Source organism: Ylistrum balloti, unplaced genomic scaffold (genome assembly GCF_031769215.1).
Source record: "Ylistrum balloti isolate Yb309-2 unplaced genomic scaffold, AGI_CSIRO_Ybal_v1 Utg370852, whole genome shotgun sequence".
Classification (NCBI taxonomy): domain Eukaryota; kingdom Metazoa; phylum Mollusca; class Bivalvia; order Pectinida; family Pectinidae; genus Ylistrum; species Ylistrum balloti.
In genome coordinates, this window is record NW_026782489.1 from 310,870 (window position 1) to 329,116 (window position 18,247).

General features: G+C 39.0%; 1 protein-coding gene across 1 annotated transcript; it reads right to left on the bottom strand.

Moving 5' to 3' along the window:
* Positions 1-476: 476 nt before the first annotated feature.
* LOC132559065 (uncharacterized) lies at positions 477-14,712 on the bottom strand (the record flags this gene model as incomplete). Its single annotated transcript, XM_060223673.1, has 14 exons — positions 14,664-14,712; positions 10,535-10,708; positions 9,423-9,642; positions 9,166-9,277; positions 8,857-9,045; positions 8,406-8,550; positions 7,869-8,035; positions 7,407-7,671; positions 7,048-7,249; positions 6,724-6,889; positions 6,010-6,171; positions 5,217-5,632; positions 865-945; positions 477-651 (listed from the first exon to the last, which is right to left on the bottom strand). Coding segments are annotated over exons 1-14 (2,523 nt in total), but the record flags the coding sequence as incomplete, so codon positions are not given.
* Between the last annotated feature and the right edge of the window lie 3,535 nt (positions 14,713-18,247).

The window sequence follows — 18,247 nt, forward strand, 5'->3', positions numbered from 1 at the left end:
GAAACTTGCTTTCGACCACGCCTCCTTTTATTCTTGCGTCCTTTCCTCCTTGACTTGCGATGCTTCCTCCTTTTCAGCTTTGCCTGTCTGGAATAATCCATTGCTTGGGGGTGTTTTTGATTTCTGGAAGATTCCACAGCTGGGGGATGTTGTTGATCATTGGAAGGTTCAACTTCCTCCACTGGTCTTTGGCCGCCATTTCTCTTGTCAGATTCCTTTGAAATTTGGGGATCATTGTATTGGTCAGATGTGGACACTTCTGACAAAACCTGGTCAGCAGATCCTTGGAGTTGGTCTTTGGATGTCTGTGGCTGGTCCTTGGATGTCTGTGGCTGGTCTGTGGATGCACCATGTGATGATACTGTCTCCATATCTCTGGTCAACTCATCATCATCATCATCATCATCATCATCATCATCATCATCATCATCATCATCATCATCATCATCATCACCATCATCATCAGCATCATCATCATCATCATCATCATCATCATCATCATCATCATCATCATCATCACCATTATCATCAGCATCATCATCTTCTTCATTGTTTCTACTAGTGTTTTCCTCAGTATTGATATTTCCATCCTCAATATCAGAAGTTTTATCCTCAGCATCAGTTTCTGTTTCTTCCTCAGAGCTATCCATACTATCATCATCATCATCATCATCATCATCATCATCATCATCATCATCATCATCATCATCATCATCATCATCATCATCATCATCATCATGGTTATCGTCATCTCTCTCCTCATCGCCACCCTCTACATCAGTCACCGTGGTCATTTCATCAGTGGCTGTTATGACTGGGAAGTTATCTGAGTTTTTCCTGATATTTGGAGACTGTTCCTCCAACCTTTCTAGTCCAGAATCCTGGGTGTCTTCATCAACATGACCCTTTGGTCTTTGGTCTTCATCTTCAGCTACTGGGGGAGGCCTGCAAAAAAATAACAAGAGATACTTTAGTAAGTGAAGGCAAGAAAAAAATAACTAAAATAACTAGCTGGTCTGTGATTTAATGAGCTTGTGTGAGACCCTATATTATCATTCTTGACTCTCTTAATTGCGGAAACATTACTTTAAAATGTAATTCAATTAAAATACCAATTAATCTTTCTATACAAAACTACATCCTGGTACAGTGCTAATGATATATAGCTTTCTATAACTTATCTCCATCTATCATATTTTGAAAGAACTGATAGCTAGTTTACAGCATATATTCACCAAATAGAGAGAGTGGTGCTGTTCGAATGAGAGGAAATTTTTATCAGCTGATGCTGGGGGTTATGAAGTGATAGCAAGGAGTGATTGGCAATAAGTGAGGATGTAAATGGTGGTTTTTTTATGATAGATCAGAGCATGTATATGGTGATATTGGTTTGCATATGGTGGTGGTCATTCATATATGGTGGTGTTAATTTGTATATGATGGTGATCGTTTGTATATGGTGGTGTTTGTTTGTATATGGTGGTGTTAATTTGTATATGGTGGTGTTTGTATATGATGGTGTTAATTTGTATATGGTGGTGTTTGTATATGATGGTGTTTGTATATGGTGGTGTTCGTTTGTATATGGTGGTGTTTGTATATAAAGGTGTTCATTTGTATATGGTGGTGTTAGTTTTATACGGTGGTGTTTGTTTGTGTATGGTGGTGTTAATTTGTATATGGTGGTGTTAGTTTTATACGGTGATGTTTGTTTGTGTATGGTGGTGTTAATTTGTATATGGTGGTGTTAATTTGTATATGGTGGTGTTTGTATATGGTGGTGTTCATTTGTATATGGTGGTGTTTGTTTGTATATGGTGGTGTTCGTTTGTATATGGTGGTGTTTGTATATAAAGGTGTTCATTTGTATATGGTGGTGTTAGTTTTATACGGTGGTGTTTGTTTGTATATGGTGGTGTTCGTTTGTATATGGTGGTGTTTGTATATAAAGGTGTTCATTTGTATATGGTGGTGTTCGTTTGTATATGGTGGTGTTTGTATATAAAGGTGTTCATTTGTATATGGTGGTGTTAGTTTTATACGGTGGTGTTTGTTTGTATATGGTGGTGTTCGTTTGTATATGGTGGTGTTTGTATATAAAGGTATTCATTTGTATATGGTGGTGTTAGTTTTATACGGTGGTGTTCGTTTGTATATGTTGGTGTTTGTATATAAAGGTGTTCATTTGTATATGGTGGTGTTAGTTTTATACGGTGGTGTTTGTTTGTATATGGTGGTGTTAATTTGTATATGGTGGTGTTTGTATATGGTGGTGTTCATTTGTATATGGTGGTGTTTGTACATGGTAGTGTTCATTTGTATATGGTGGTGTTTGTATATGATGGTGTTCATTTGTATATGGTGGTGTTTGTATATGGTGGTGTTCATTTGTATATGGTGGTGTTTGTATATAAAGGTGTTCATTTGTATATGGTGGTGTTAGTTTTATACGGTGGTGTTTGTTTGTATATGGTGGTGTTCGTTTGTATATGGTGGTGTTTGTATATAAAGGTATTCATTTGTATATGGTGGTGTTAGTTTTATACGGTGGTGTTCGTTTGTATATGTTGGTGTTTGTATATAAAGGTGTTCATTTGTATATGGTGGTGTTAGTTTTATACGGTGGTGTTTGTTTGTATATGGTGGTGTTAATTTGTATATGGTGGTGTTTGTATATGGTGGTGTTCATTTGTATATGGTGGTGTTAGTTTTATACGGTGGTGTTTGTTTGTATATGGTGGTGTTAATTTGTATATGGTGGTGTTTGTATATGGTGGTGTTCATTTGTATATGGTGGTGTTTGTACATGGTAGTGTTCATTTGTATATGGTGGTGTTTGTATATGATGGTGTTCATTTGTATATGGTGGTGTTTGTATATGGTGGTGTTCATTTGTATATGGTGGTGTTCGTTTGTATATGGTGTTCATTTGTATATGGTGGTGTTCATTTGTATATGGTGGTGTTTGTATATGGTGGTGTTCATTTGTATATAGTGGTGTTTGTACATGGTAGTGTTCATTTGTATATGGTGGTGTTTGTATATGATGGTGTTCATTTGTATATGGTGGTGTTCATTTGTATATGGTGGCGTTCATTTGTATATGGTGATGTTAATTTGTATATGGTGGTGTTTGTATATGGTGGTGTTCATTTGCATGTGGTGGTGTTCGTTTTTATATGGTGGTGTTTGTATATGATGGTGTTCGTTTGTATATGGTGGTGTTTGTATATGGTGGTGTTCATTTGTATATGGTGGTGTTCATTTGTATATGGTGTTCATTTGTATATGGTGGTGTTCATTTGTATATGGTGGTGTTCATTTGTATATGGTGGTGTTCGTTATGACAGATGTGGTACATAGGAAGTTGTATATCACCTTGAAAAAGTAAGCAATATGAGAAACTCCAGTAAGCAGTTTATGGAAGTTTGATAACGTGCATTTGTATTTTAGCTAAAAATAGACACAATGATGATGATGTGTGATGATGTATGGCTTTATAGGGATGAGAATATAAATCATTACCTTGTAACTTTAGCTCATTTTTCAAAATTAAAGATTATTTTCCAACTTTATAGAGTTCTGACCCCAGATCATGCGGAGTGGTTGTGTTATCCTGCGTGACGCATGCAGATTCAATCCATAAAGGTGAATGCTACTATCATGTCCTCTTTCAGGTACTTTGTCCATCTTATAATTAGGTTCCAAGAGTGTTTTGTTGACTATATTTTTGAAGTTGATATTTTTATCAATTTGCTTTCGATGATGAAACTGATTTGCTAGGTACATCTCAGTTGATGAGAAATTATCATCTAATGTGTAAAGTTTCTTTGCTTGCTGTTGGGCTCTTGTCACTAGATGTTGAAGTTTTAAAATTGTTTTCCTGTTTCGTGGACAAACTTTTTGGCGAGAATGAAGTAATGAATTGATGGAAACCAAATAAGATGTTATTGGCTTCAGGCTGTTCATCCAGCGACGCCCATTAACCGAACTGTAAATTTAAATTAGTTTTATTAACTGAAATAGTTTGCAGATAACTGTTGGAAACTATAATCAGGGCAACTGCTACCTATCTCAATACATAACATCTCTGACATTATATCTGGATACATACAATGAATAAATAATAAGCTTGGGTAAAGTAGTAAGTGTCTGTAGGCTTAATTCTGTTGTTAAGGATAAATTAGAGCTTTATTACGAGGTACTCAAGCTGACCTTAGTAACTGTATTTTTCCTGAAATAACCCAAACACATTACCTCTGGATTTGGAGGTGAAGATGTGGTTATAAAAGATATCACATTTGTTATGGAATTGTAATAGATGTGGGTGACCTTGTAACCAAACATGGATGCAATAAGTAGAGAAAAACCAGTTTCTAACAGATCACTAACCTGACCAGTCTCTGACAGATCACTAACCTGACCGGTTTCTGACAGATCAATAGCCTTGCCAGTTTCTGACAGATCACTAACCTGACCAGTTTCTTACAGATCACTAACCTGACCAGTTTCTTACAGATCACTAACCTGACCAGTTTCTGACAGATCACTAACCTTACCGGTTTCTGACAGATCACTAACCTGACCGGTTTCTGACAGATCACTAACCTGGCCAGTCTCTGACAGATCACTAACCTAACCAGTCTCTGACAGATCAATAACCTGACCAGTTTCTGACAGATCACTAAACTGACCAGTTTCTCACAGATCACTAACCTGACCAGTTTCTGACAGATCACTAACCTGACCAGTCTCTGACAGATCACTAACCTGACCAGTTTCTGACAGATCACTAACCTGGCCAGTTTCTGACAGATCACTAACCTGGCCAGTCTCTGACAGATCACTAAACTGACCAGTTTCTCACAGATCACTAACCTGACCAGTTTCTGACAGATCACTAACCTGACCAGTCTCTGACAGATCACTAACCTGACCGGTTTGACAGATCACTAACCTGCCCAGTTTCTGACAGATCACTAGCCTGACCAGCTTCTGACAGATATCTTACCTGACCAGTTTCTGACAGATCACTAACCTTGCCAGTTTCTGACAGATCACTAAACTGACCAGTTTCTGACAGATCACTAACCTGGCCAGTTTCTTACAGATCACTAACCTGGCCAGTTTCTGACAAATCACTAACCTTGCCAGTTTCTGACAGATCACTAACCTGATCAGTTTCTTACAGATCACTAACCTGATCAGTCTCTTACAAATCACTAACCTGACCAGTTTCTGACAGATCACTAACCTGACCAGTTTCTGACAGATCACTAACCTGACCAGTCTCTGACAGATCACTAACCTGACCAGTTTCTGACAGATCACTAACCTGACCAGTTTCTGACAGATCACTAACCTTACCGGTTTCTGACAGATCACTAACCTGACTGGTTTCTGACAGATCACTAACCTGACCAGTCTCCGACAGATCACTAACCTGACCAGTTTCTGACAGATCACTAACCTGACCAGTTTCTGACAGATCACTAACCTGACCAGTCTCTGACAGATCACTAACCTGACCAGTTTCTGACAGATCACTAACCTGACCAGTCTCTGACAAATCACTAACTTGACCAGTCTCTGACAGATCACTAACCTGACCAGTTTCTGACAGATCACTTACCTGACCAGTTTCTCACAGATCACTAACCTGACCAGATCACTAACCTTCTGACAGATCACTAACCTGACCAGTTTCTGACAGTTTCAGTCTCTGACAGATCACTAAACCAGTTTGATCACTAACCTGACCAGTTTCTGACAGATCACTAACCTGACCAGTCTCTGACAAATCACTAACCTGACCAGTCTCTGACAGATCACTAACCTGACCAGTTTCTGACAGATCACTTACCTGACCAGTTTCTCACAGATCACTAACCTGACCAGTTTCTCACAGATCACTAACCTCATACAGATAACTAACCTGACCAGTTTCTGACAGATAACTAACCTGGCCAGTTTCTTACAGATCACTAACCTGACTGACAGATCACTAACCTGACCGGTTTCTGACAGATCACTAACCTGACCAGTCTCCGACAGATCACTAACCTGACCAGTTTCTGACAGATCACTAACCTGACCAGTCTCTGACAAATCACTAACCTGACCAGTCTCTGACAGATCACTAACCTGACCAGTTTCTGACAGATCACTAACCTGACCAGTTTCTCACAGATCACTAACCTGACCAGATTCTGACAGATCACTAACCTGACCAGTTTCCGACAGATCACTAACCTGGCCAGTCTCCGACAGATCACTAACCTGACCAGTTTCTGACAGATAACTAACCTGGCCAGTTTCTTACAGATCACTAACCTGACCAGACAGATCACTAACCTGGCCAGACAGATCACTAACCTGACCAGATTCTGACAGATCACTAACCTGAGTTTCTGACAGATCACTAACCTGACCAGTCTCCGACAGATCACTAACCTGACCAGTTTCTGACAGATCACTAACCTGACCAGTTTCTGACAGATCACTAACCTGACCAGTTTCTGACAGATCACTAACCTGACCAGTTTCTGACAGATCACTTACCTGACCAGTTTCTCACAGATCACTAACCTGACCAGATTCTGACAGATCACTAACCTGACCAGTTTCCGACAGATCACTAACCTGGCCAGTCTCCGACAGATCACTAACCTGACCAGTTTCTGACAGATAACTAACCTGGCCAGTTTCTTACAGATCACTAACCTGACCAGTTTCCGACAGATCACTAACCTGGCCAGTTTCTGACAGATCACTAACCTTACCGGTTTCTGACAGATCACTAACCTGACCAGTTTCTGACAGATCACTAACCTGACCAGTTTCTGACAGATCACTAACCTGGCCAGTTTCTGACAGATCACTATCCTGGCTATCGACCATTAATTGGAGAATCATCTGATTTTATTTGTATGAATTAGTGTACAAGACGAATTCTTGCAATGTATACTGAAGCCATTTCATTGTTATCACAACAATTTTTTTTACGTCTAAAAGACATCTAAGAGTGCAGAAGAAAAAGAATCCTACCTTAGGACACTTTCCACACAGCACCTGCGATGGTACCTGCGACACCATCGCTTCTTTTTCCCCTTCATGGCCTTGGTGACCTTGCGTGTCCTCTGCTCACACCTGTCCCAGGTGTCCCCAGAGACCAGCCTTGCGCCATACACTTTACCCTGCTGGCAACATTCCAGCTCAACCTGTGCCCGCAACAACTTCTTCTCCAGCCCTGTATGTGGAACATTTACAGGTAAACTTAAAGTTACAGGTAAATCTACTTAAACCTCAGGTTACAGGTAGGTCTACACCAATAAACATAAGGTAAAGACACTTTTAAATCAGTCTCTTTTTGAAAGGGAAGAGTACTATTAACTTTCAGATCTCACCTTGGGTGGTTTGAATGAGTGACTCTGTTTGAGGTGTTGGTTCCATGTTGGTAGAATCTTCCATAGGAGGTTGCTTAAGTGGGGTGGTCTCTTCAGAAACAGGCTGATTCGACTGTTCAGCAATCCTGTATCTTGAAAGAACTGGTAGTTTTTCAGGCACCTTGTTAGATCGTGGTGCTAAAGTGGAGACTACACGAGGAACATCAGCTACCACATGCTTGCTTTCTTGTTCTAACTCATTGTGGTATGTCTTAAAGTGAACAAGCTGGAACAATATAAAACAATATGATCTGTTTTAAATAGAGTCTGGACATTTGTAGCAAATATTGTTAGGTTACTATATATATCCTTAACTTCGTCTGATATTCTTCAACAAGTACACCATGACTGAAGCACTGAATATCGTCTGATATTCTTTAATACGTACACCATGACTTAAGCACAATGATAGAGAATCATTACCTCTTCACTCAACCTGTTGGGGAAATCCTCTAAGTCATTAACAGGGTCAGACTCGTCAAAGCCATTTACACCTGTCACCATGGCAATGGCCCTGTCTATGTCACTCTGGAGAACAGGAACACCATCACCCTGGTGGCCCATTGCGAAACAATTGTAGCGCCGTTCACCTGTAATTGGGGAGGGTTTTATTCATTTGGACTCAAGGGACAAGCCCCATATAGATGGTAGTCATGGATTTGATGATAAAACCAGATAACAAAATGTATACTGTTAAGTAGCAAGAATAACAATAATAATTTCTTATCACTTTCATTTGAAAAAGATTTCATGCTTAAAACTGATGACGGAGCAACAAATCATTTGACTAAAAAATTAAATTACACATGTTTTTAATGAGAAAAAGATATTTTGACATTGGCGTGTTTGACAATCACAAAGCAAGCTAGAACATGTGGATTGGGATAGGCATGGCAGTAAGGACTTATGGCATTGTAACCAGCAGTGGTAACCATGCCGACACTAGAGACAAAACCTTACCTAGTCGCCAGCAACAGTTGTCTCGATGCTCGGTCATATATGCATCGCCACGAACAGTGAAGGGCACCTGTTGGGTATTAGCACACAACTGATCAATGCGATGACGACGAATATCTCCCAAACAGTCAGTCTTGGCAGTACCCTTCTGTAACAGATCACCCAACAGTAAATCACTTCAGTATCACAAAGATCTGTTTTAACCATTGCTTCAGAAATTCTGTGAAATTTCATCCAATGTTTCTCTTAGTGTTTAAAGCAAACATTCAATTGATTGGTCACGAATTTTACCTTCATTATTGGGTATTACCAGCATATATGTATTCTTGTATATAAAAGCTTTAACTTTACACACGGCAGATTTGATTCAGCCATGACCGGCTACTTTGGTAAATGTTTGATATTCCTTGAGCTCTATAATTACTTTATCTCTTTGACAACAGCAGTGCCTCACCTGAACACAACACTGTTGTATTTGATAGATTCGCTGACTTAGCGAGATCTGGAGGGCATCCCGCTCCAGGACAGTCATCTGGCTGGGGTTCATCTTTCTTCTCCTTAAGAAGTGGTCTTCATTGACTATCTGATCATTCGGCCTGCTAACTACTTGGCAGAGTAAGTCTTCACGCTCTGAGTGACTTATCTACAAATGGTGAAAATATGACCATGGTTCAAAAGTTTCTGTAGACCAGCTGATCAGACTACCATCAAAACAATGGGGAAATAATGTGTCACTGATGGAACATGGAGTAGGAATATTTACCCTGGATAGTATTGTAGACATGTGGCTTCGACAGACACGTTTGGTCAGGTACCCATCAATGACATTCTCGTTATCCAGGTAGTAGATGTTGTCGGCTGACTTAACACGAGCTCTGAAACCATTAAGTGAAAGTGTTACAGACAAATTCACAAATTCATCATCAGATTTTTATCTTTTTCTTTATGTGACTGAATGTGTTGAAGACACACACTGTGTAAAGATACAGTAACAATGTAGATAAGATAGATGTTATATACCTAAGAATGACACAGCCACAGGTCGGTGCAGTCCATTGGAATACAAAGGTGTGTTCAAACTCTCGTGTATTCTTGAGCACCATGTGATCACATCCTTCAGGCTGATAGTAGTGCTTTGACTGGATGCTGAAGTTGCCATGATGGCAAGCTCTGCCTTCTGATGTCACAGACAGCAATATGTCGCTAAATGCTTTACTAGGATCCTGGGCACGTACGTAGACTGAAAACAGATGTTATCTATCATTAGCACAAAACAAAAGACATCTCCACACAAATCCACTACTGTATCATACTGGTGGTTACATAGACTGAAAACTCATTCTTTTCCACATTCAACCTAAAGAATAGATTAAGCTTTGGAACGAATTGATTTTTGGATGATGACATGTGAAGATGAAATCAGGAAAATTCCTGCCAATGTGTGACCAGGTAAATGGCCTGTACTGTCACACCATCCTTGTGACCTCAAACAACACTGTGTGACCAGGTAACTGTTTGTCACACCATCCTTGTGACCTCAAACAACACTGTGTGACCAGGTAAATGGCCTGTACTGTCACACCATCCTTGTGACCTCAAACAACACTGTGTGACCAGGTAACTGTTTGTCACACCATCCTTGTGACCTCAAACAACACTGTGTGACCAGGTAAATGGCCTGTACTGTCACACCATCCTTGTGACCTCAAACAACACTGTGTGACCAGGTAAATGGCCTGTACTGTCACACCATCCTTGTGACCTCAAACAACACTTTGTGACCAGGTAAATGTCTCTCACATCATCCTTGTTACCTCAAACAACACTGTGTGACCAGATAAATGACTTGTGCTGTCACACCATCTTTGTTACCTCTAAAGACAGTTGTGACAAGATAAAAGGCCTGTACTTTCACACAGACCTTGTGACCTCAAACAACACTGTGTGACCAGGTAAAAGGCCTGTACTTTCACACAGACCTTGTGACCTCAAACAACACAGTGTGACCAGGTAAAAGGCCTGTACTTTCACACAGACCTTGTGACCTCTAGGGATGTTCTTTGACCAGATGAAAGTCCTGTAATGTCACACACTCAAAGTGACCTCTAGAAACAATATTTTTCTGTACTTACTTGTGTATGTGTGACCTGGTACATAACCACTTTGGGTCTGTTGTAAATCAAGTCGATATCTAGGCTTGGCGTCATGTATCACATTCAACTCTCTCAGGCCACCCGAGGGGAGTCCAGTGGAGGGACACTGTCCAGTCTGACCTGGGTCGTGAGAAGGTCGCGCATGTGTAAGCCCTGTAAAAATAAGGTTTAGTGGTAAATAGAAACATTCTCAATAGGAAACATTCATATGTTCAACAAAAATCCAGAAGTCCAGAGGGTCATCACATTTACTGGATTATGAATGAACCACTAAGCACCACGACAGTAACTGTATAATATTGCAAACAATTTTCAATATTCAAAGGGATATTAGATATATCAGAATATATCGTATTTTGGTATATTTATACGTAAAAATTGATGTTAAATTATCTTTTATAGAACAAATGTGTACCAAAGAGAGCATCCCCTTCATTAAAAGCAGGGACGCAATAAATCCCTCTAACGGTAGTAGAACATTACCACGTTTGTTAATGTCACTCTCCGGTTTCTTGAAACACCGATTTTTTTTCATATTCATATTCTTTGTTATCAAACATCTGATACTGTAACGTGCAGCCTAGCTTTGCACACGGTGGGTAAGTCTCTGATTCCTTGCAGAGATACTAGCTAACAAATGCCGATATATACATATAGCGTGGAACAGCAAACTCTACCTGAGTTAACAATAAAACTACGAACGAACTAGTATTCACATGGACTGCTGTCCCGACACAGACTGTTCTGACTAGCATGTGAGCGTGAGTGCAAGCTCGACACCCCGTGACTTCACCTAACCCTAGTTCCAACTACTGAACTAATCGCCGAGCAATACCACTTCGTCGGTCCTGACTAAGCACTAGGTTGTCCTACCAACTAAGTCAACCCTTGCTCGTGTTCCTAGCTCGGGTTCTAACCTATCCCTATAGCTAGCTACCTACAGTCAAAAGTCCAAGCTTTGGTGAGAACTAAACAGCTCTAGCACCAGCTTGACAAGCAGTTTTGGAAAAGCCACTATTTCAGACTTTCACCCACCACCTGTTACAAATGACTGTGTTACTTGCTTAGTTAGAAGTCTTTCGTCGTCTGTGTATCTCTGAAAGCTTCACCAACAGTCGGTATAACAGCGCTCGCAATCATTCAAAGTAATTTCTATTTACATGTATAATAAACTCTTTCATTAGGTGTGACAATTGTTGGTATTTAATTTACCATAAATGATGCATACTAAAATAGTACAAAATACCTTTCCATATCTTACTACATAATTATAAACATTTGTATTAATCGACAAAAACCATTAGATGAACAAATTAACCAATATATAATTAGCTAAAATCATATTCAAGGGACATAAATCTTATACTTCAATTTCCATTACGCAAGTCATATTCAAGGGACATAACTCTTATACTTCAATTTCCATTACAATACTGTCACGTACTTTCATGCGGGCAACACTTTATTTCGCTTTATTTCCAGAAAATCACGGGTAAATGAGAAAAAGAACCGGATTCACGCTTTCGGAGCCTTGCCTCACACTTGGGCGCGCTCCCTAAATATCGTCATTGTCCTGCTGGCAAAATTGATCGTCTCCCTTACCTGTACGGTCTCGCTGGGTCTTGGGAAGTCTAGTTCGGGTTTATTTTTAAAGGGCTAGCGCAACCCAACCGTTCAAATTGGTTTGAAATCCTTTGTCATTTGGAAAACAAACTGTATTGCCGTACATTGTCATGTGACAAATACCGCGATGTTATTGCATCAGTATTGCCCGTCTCTACTTGAAAGTACTGTTTCTGGCAAGGATGGTCATTTATTTTACCATCACTGTCATTACGTCAGACTTGTGGTCATGTGACAAAGTAAAACTTTGGCACTCGTAAAATGTAGGACAGAAATGAGGTTTTTCACGAGAATTGCTATCCTCCATTTGGGACCACCAGCCATCTTACATTTTTACTAACTAGAAGTGCTCAGCAGTATATTGACAATAGCTGTCAATAGTGGCTATCTGTGATCAGTAATTGGACCGAGTAACTAATAAACCAACATATTTTCAACTAAATATCAGTAATGGTGCCCCCGAGTAATTCTTTGTAGTGTAAAACAATTAAAAGTAAAAAAGATGTCTCTAGTTGACTTCACACCTGCGACCATTCGAACCAGAGATGTCTCTGTTCGCACAAGCTAGAATAATATTATATTTTCAAATTACATAAGAAACTTGCACAATCACATGTTCGAGATTAAATAGCTATTACGTAATCAATTGGAGTTGTTATACAAGGTGCAATGGATTTAACCTTGTGATATTTAAGTTTAAACAAAGTTACAAAACCAGCGAAAAAAGTTCACTATCTCTCTGCGACACCCGTTACCGAGCCCTACACATTGGCCTCCGCGTGTATTCAGCACCAGTGATGGTGTTTTCAGGACAAATGGTGTCACATGAGTAAGGCTTCTAAAGCTACCACCACCATAGGTCATACCTCAATATTTTTCCTAGTCGGATTATTTCGAGTTCAAATCTGATTTAAAAAAGTTTTAGGTTGCACAAAAGTGATCTTTTCAATGAGGAATACGGACGAGAAAGACTAAACGGTGTGATAGTTCAGGGCCATAAAGCGTGAAATGGAAACTTGTAAACGATATTCCTATCAGAAATCAAATCTCTTTACTCGACTGATATCTATTGTATGTCTTCATTGTGTATATGTGATGTGGATGATTTACACGCCCAAACAATGTACTATCGGTCAAAGGATGTTAACGGGACAAGTACTGTTCATCACTTACCTGGTACATGATCTACATATATACAATATATTGATAGGTTTGGAATGGGCTTGATATAAGTTGTAAAACTTGTGCCCAATCCCATTGCTACTTATATGCAATAAAATATGTGTAAACCAAAATACCTGATGCTTGACAAGACATAGATCGTGTAATACTCAACCTTACCGACTGTATCTAATCAGTATTAACAGAAAACCTTTATATGTTTGTTATCAAACTGAGTCCGAAAGAAGGTTTGTGATAGATAACATATATCTGCCACCTTTTACCGTCAGTTTCCTGTTTGCTGCTCAATATTAAATTAAAATTAAAAGAATTTTTTCTTCCATGTTTGTGTAGAGAAAATACAGAATATAGACTGAAGCAGAGCATTTATATTGATCAGTTCAATTCAGGTATATTGGCAAAATTACAATTCTGTGTGTAATTTGATGGCTAATATGAACAGCAAAGAAATAACGAATTAAAGTTGACAAATGTAGAAAAGATTTTTGACTAAATGATACGAAATCAAATGACGTAAATTGTTATTTTAGCGGCTAGTAAAGATAATGGTTTGGCGGTAAAAACCTTGCCGTTATCAACGTTCTTGTATTTTTACTAGTGTATATGTAAATTGTCTATTGTAACGAAATAAGTATGAGCTCCTGTAATTAACAGTTGTACAATTATTCACCCACGCGAACTGTCGGATAAACTAAAACTAGAGAGTTTCCACAAAATTGATTAGTTCTCGCAGTGAAGTACACAGATTTGGAAATTGCATGAAAAATGCCTATAAATCACAAGTTTGCAATGAAAGTTTTAATTAAAAATATGACTGACACAAATTACAAAATTGAAATATATAAAACATTTTTTTGCATTGTTAATCATAAAAATTAGAACGTAATCTTGAAAAACAAATATTTCCAACTACACTGTTACGTATACGTGAACAGGTGCGGGTTGAGGTACAGTCTGTTCTAATTACCTATGAGATATATATGGTTATCAAAGTGTAAGTAAACATTGAAATGTAAATATATATATATATTATATATGTTGACAGAATTGTAGGTATCACAGTGATGCTATATTTGTACAAATATGTGTGTCAAAAGCTGCGATAACTGGAAAAATGAAATGTGTCTGTATAACTGTTTAACTTCAACGTTAGTCCAAATTAGGAATTAGATATAAAAAGGATGAAAACGAGAATCTGGGTCATAGCTGTAAATATTACAATAAAAGCCGAATCTTTTAGAATAACACTACTCCAACAGACCCGTAAGTGACAACACAATCACCAAATAATGCCGTCACCTACCTAGCTTGGCCAGCTGTATCACAACAAGCAGTAAAATCCTTCCCAACATTGGAGGTGTGGCTCTCTCTTGCTCTTACGTCGTTCAAGGTGGATGGCGGTGAAGTACGCTTCCCCAGGGGGTACGCGGGCTTATATACCACAGGAGGTCACACCACGACGGATCGCGTGCAACACTCGTGTATGCACTGTAAAGCAAGTCGTCACATAAAACTGTTGGTATTTTTTATCTCAATTTTAGATCTAAATTTGGAAATGCATCATTTATTTTCAACATTTCCTTACTTTTTTGGCTGTTTCGAGTGCTTGTGCTTACATAAATGATTATCGTTATGGGTTGAAATCCCGTTTAAACTTTGAAAAAGTAATCGTCACTTATGATCATCTCGTGGAACCAGTGAACGTTATTAACAAGGTCGTCCTTTGTTCAATCCCCGTGCAGTGAAATCCCTCTAGAGACCAAGCCTTAATGGGTGGTCACGCTGTCCTGTAACCAGTCCTAGAGAGACCTGGGTGTATTCAGTAGAATATCCTGTTATTATTGTGTATTACAATGACCTGTCTTTATGACCAGTCTTGTTAACCACTGAGGTGTTTCTTTAGTACAGAAAGTGCTGTTATAGCAAATAACGCTTCTTTCCTTTTATTGAAAACCTAGCTTATCCCTATTTTGGAATCACAGATAAAGATCTTTCGTTTTGGAACCAGTCGGGGAACCCATATCCCTTTTGAAGACCCTGATGAAAAAGTTCGTTTTATATACATATGTATAATACCTTCACCAATCTAACGTCTATCTCAAGTCTCCGAAAACTCTCGATACATCTTAACAATACCATTAAGTACGTCAAATCTGGTGATAGACTCGCTACACCTAATACCGCCACTATTCGGCTGTAGAATCAGAATTAACACTTAACACAATGTACTGACTGACCTTACATCCTAGACTTGGGTATATCACTATAAAACACGGCCTGTATCTCGTTAACGATCACGAGTGAAGATTAAACTTTATGTATACAGAAAAGTTTTTCTCAGTTATTTCTACACGCGTGCTGCTAAACATTGTTTTCTGAGTGCACAAATTCAATTGAAAAGTTAAATGGGGTCCGAGATTCACCGAAACACGAAACATTTTTACAGGTAATCCCGCTTTGCCATGAAGACGTATTTAGCAGTGTGTAAATGTGCCCATTACAATGTGAAATTCTGTTGTTCTCGTGTACCACAATATGCTACCATCCATCATAAACGTGTTTTATAAAGTCACCGTCATTCATGCTTCTTTGGCTTAATCAACACCGGGCACCCGAGTTCAGTTGCTGACATAGTAGGATCGTGTTTTTCCTTTATCTATTATAACGCATTTTAACTGTAAATATGGTCCGTTTAAATGTGAGAGGGGTTCATCAGACACATGGAATACTATTGTACATGGGGTACTAGACATGTAGATAACGTCCGTAAGACGATGGATAATGTCTGTTACACAACTGACAGGTATCTACAAGTGAGAGTAGACACGAGAGGTTATAATGTCTGTTAGGCAAGTGACAGGTATCTACAAGTGAGAGTGGACACGAGAAGTTATAATGTCTGTTACACAACTGACAGGTATCTACAAGTGAGAGTAGACACGAGAAGTTATAATGTCCGTTACACAACTGACAGGTATCTACAAGTGAGAGTAGACACGAGAAGTTATAATGTCTGTTACACAACTGACAGGTATCTACAAGTGAGAGTAGACACGAGAGGTTATAATGTCTGTTAGGCAAGTGACAGGTATCTACAAGTGAGAGCGGACACGAGAAGTTATAATGTCTGTTACACAACTGACAGGTATCTACAAGTGAGAGTAGACACGAGAAGTTATAATGTCTGTTACACAACTGACAGGTATCTACAAGTGAGAGTAGACACGAGAAGTTATAATGTCTGTTACACAACTGACAGGTATCTACAAGTGAGAGTAGACACGAGAGGTTATAATGTCTGTTAGGCAAGTGACAGGTATCTACAAGTGAGAGTGGACACGAGAAGTTATAATGTCTGTTACACAACTGACAGGTATCTACAAGTGAGAGTAGACACGAGAAGTTATAATGTCTGTTACACAACTGACAGGTATCTACAAGTGAGAGTAGACACGAGAAGTTATAATGTCTGTTACACAACTGACAGGTATCTACAAGTGAGAGTAGACACGAGAGGTTATAATGTCTGTTAGGCAAGTGACAGGTATCTACAAGTGAGAGTGGACACGAGAAGTTATAATGTCTGTTACACAACTGACAGGTATCTACAAGTGAGAGTAGACACGAGAAGTTATAATGTCTGTTACACAACTGACAGGTATCTACAAGTGAGAGTAGACACGAGAAGTTATAATGTCTGTTACACAACTGACAGGTATCTACAAGTGAGAGTAGACACGAGAAGTTATAATGTCTGTTACACAACTGACAGGTATCTACAAGTGAGAGTAGACACGAGAAGTAATGATGTCTGTTAGACAACTGACAGGTATCTACAAGTGAGAGTAGACACGAGAGGTTATAATGTCTGTTAGGCAAGTGACAGGTATCTACAAGTGAGAGTAGACACGAGAAGTAATGATGTCTGTTAGACAACTGACAGGTATCTACAAGTGAGAGTAGACACGAGAAGTAATGATGTCTGTTAGACAACTGACAGGTATCTACAAGTGAGAGTAGACACGAGAAGTTATAATGTCTGTTACACAACTGACAGGTATCTACAAGTGAGAGTAGACACGAGAAGTTATAATGTCTGTTACACAACTGACAGGTATCTACAAGTGAGAGTAGACACGAGAAGTAATGATGTCTGTTAGACAACTGACAGGTATATACAAGTGAGAGTAGACACGAGAAGTTATAATGTCTGTTACACAACTGACAGGTATCTACAAGTGAGAGTAGACACGAGAAGTTATAATGTTTGTTACACAACTGACAGGTATCTACAAGTGAGAGTAGACACGAGAAGTTATGATGTCTGTTACACAACTGACAGGTATCTACAAGTGAGAGTGGACACGAGAAGTAATGATGTCTGTTAGACAACTGACAGGTATATACAAGTGAGAGTAGACACGAGAAGTTATAATGTCTGTTACACAACTGACAGGTATCTACGAGTGAGAGTAGACACGAGAAGTTATAATGTCTGTTACACAACTGACAGGTATCTACGAGTGAGAGTAGACACGAGAAGTTATAATGTCTGTTACACAACTGACAGGTATCTACAAGTGAGAATAGACACGAAAAATTATAATGTCTGTTACACAACTGACAGGTATCTACAAGTGAGAGTAGACACGAGAAGTAATGATGTCTGTTAGACAACTGACAGGTATCTACAAGTGAGAGTAGACACGAGAAGTTATAATGTCTGTTAGACAACTGACAGGTATCTACAAGTGAGAGTAGACACGTGAGGGTAATAATAATATTTAGTAAATTTGTCTTGTCGATTGTGTCTTCCAAAGTTGGAATTATTCGACTGTGTTGGACGTGGTGGTATTTCCAGTGGTGATACACGGGATTTCTGTCATA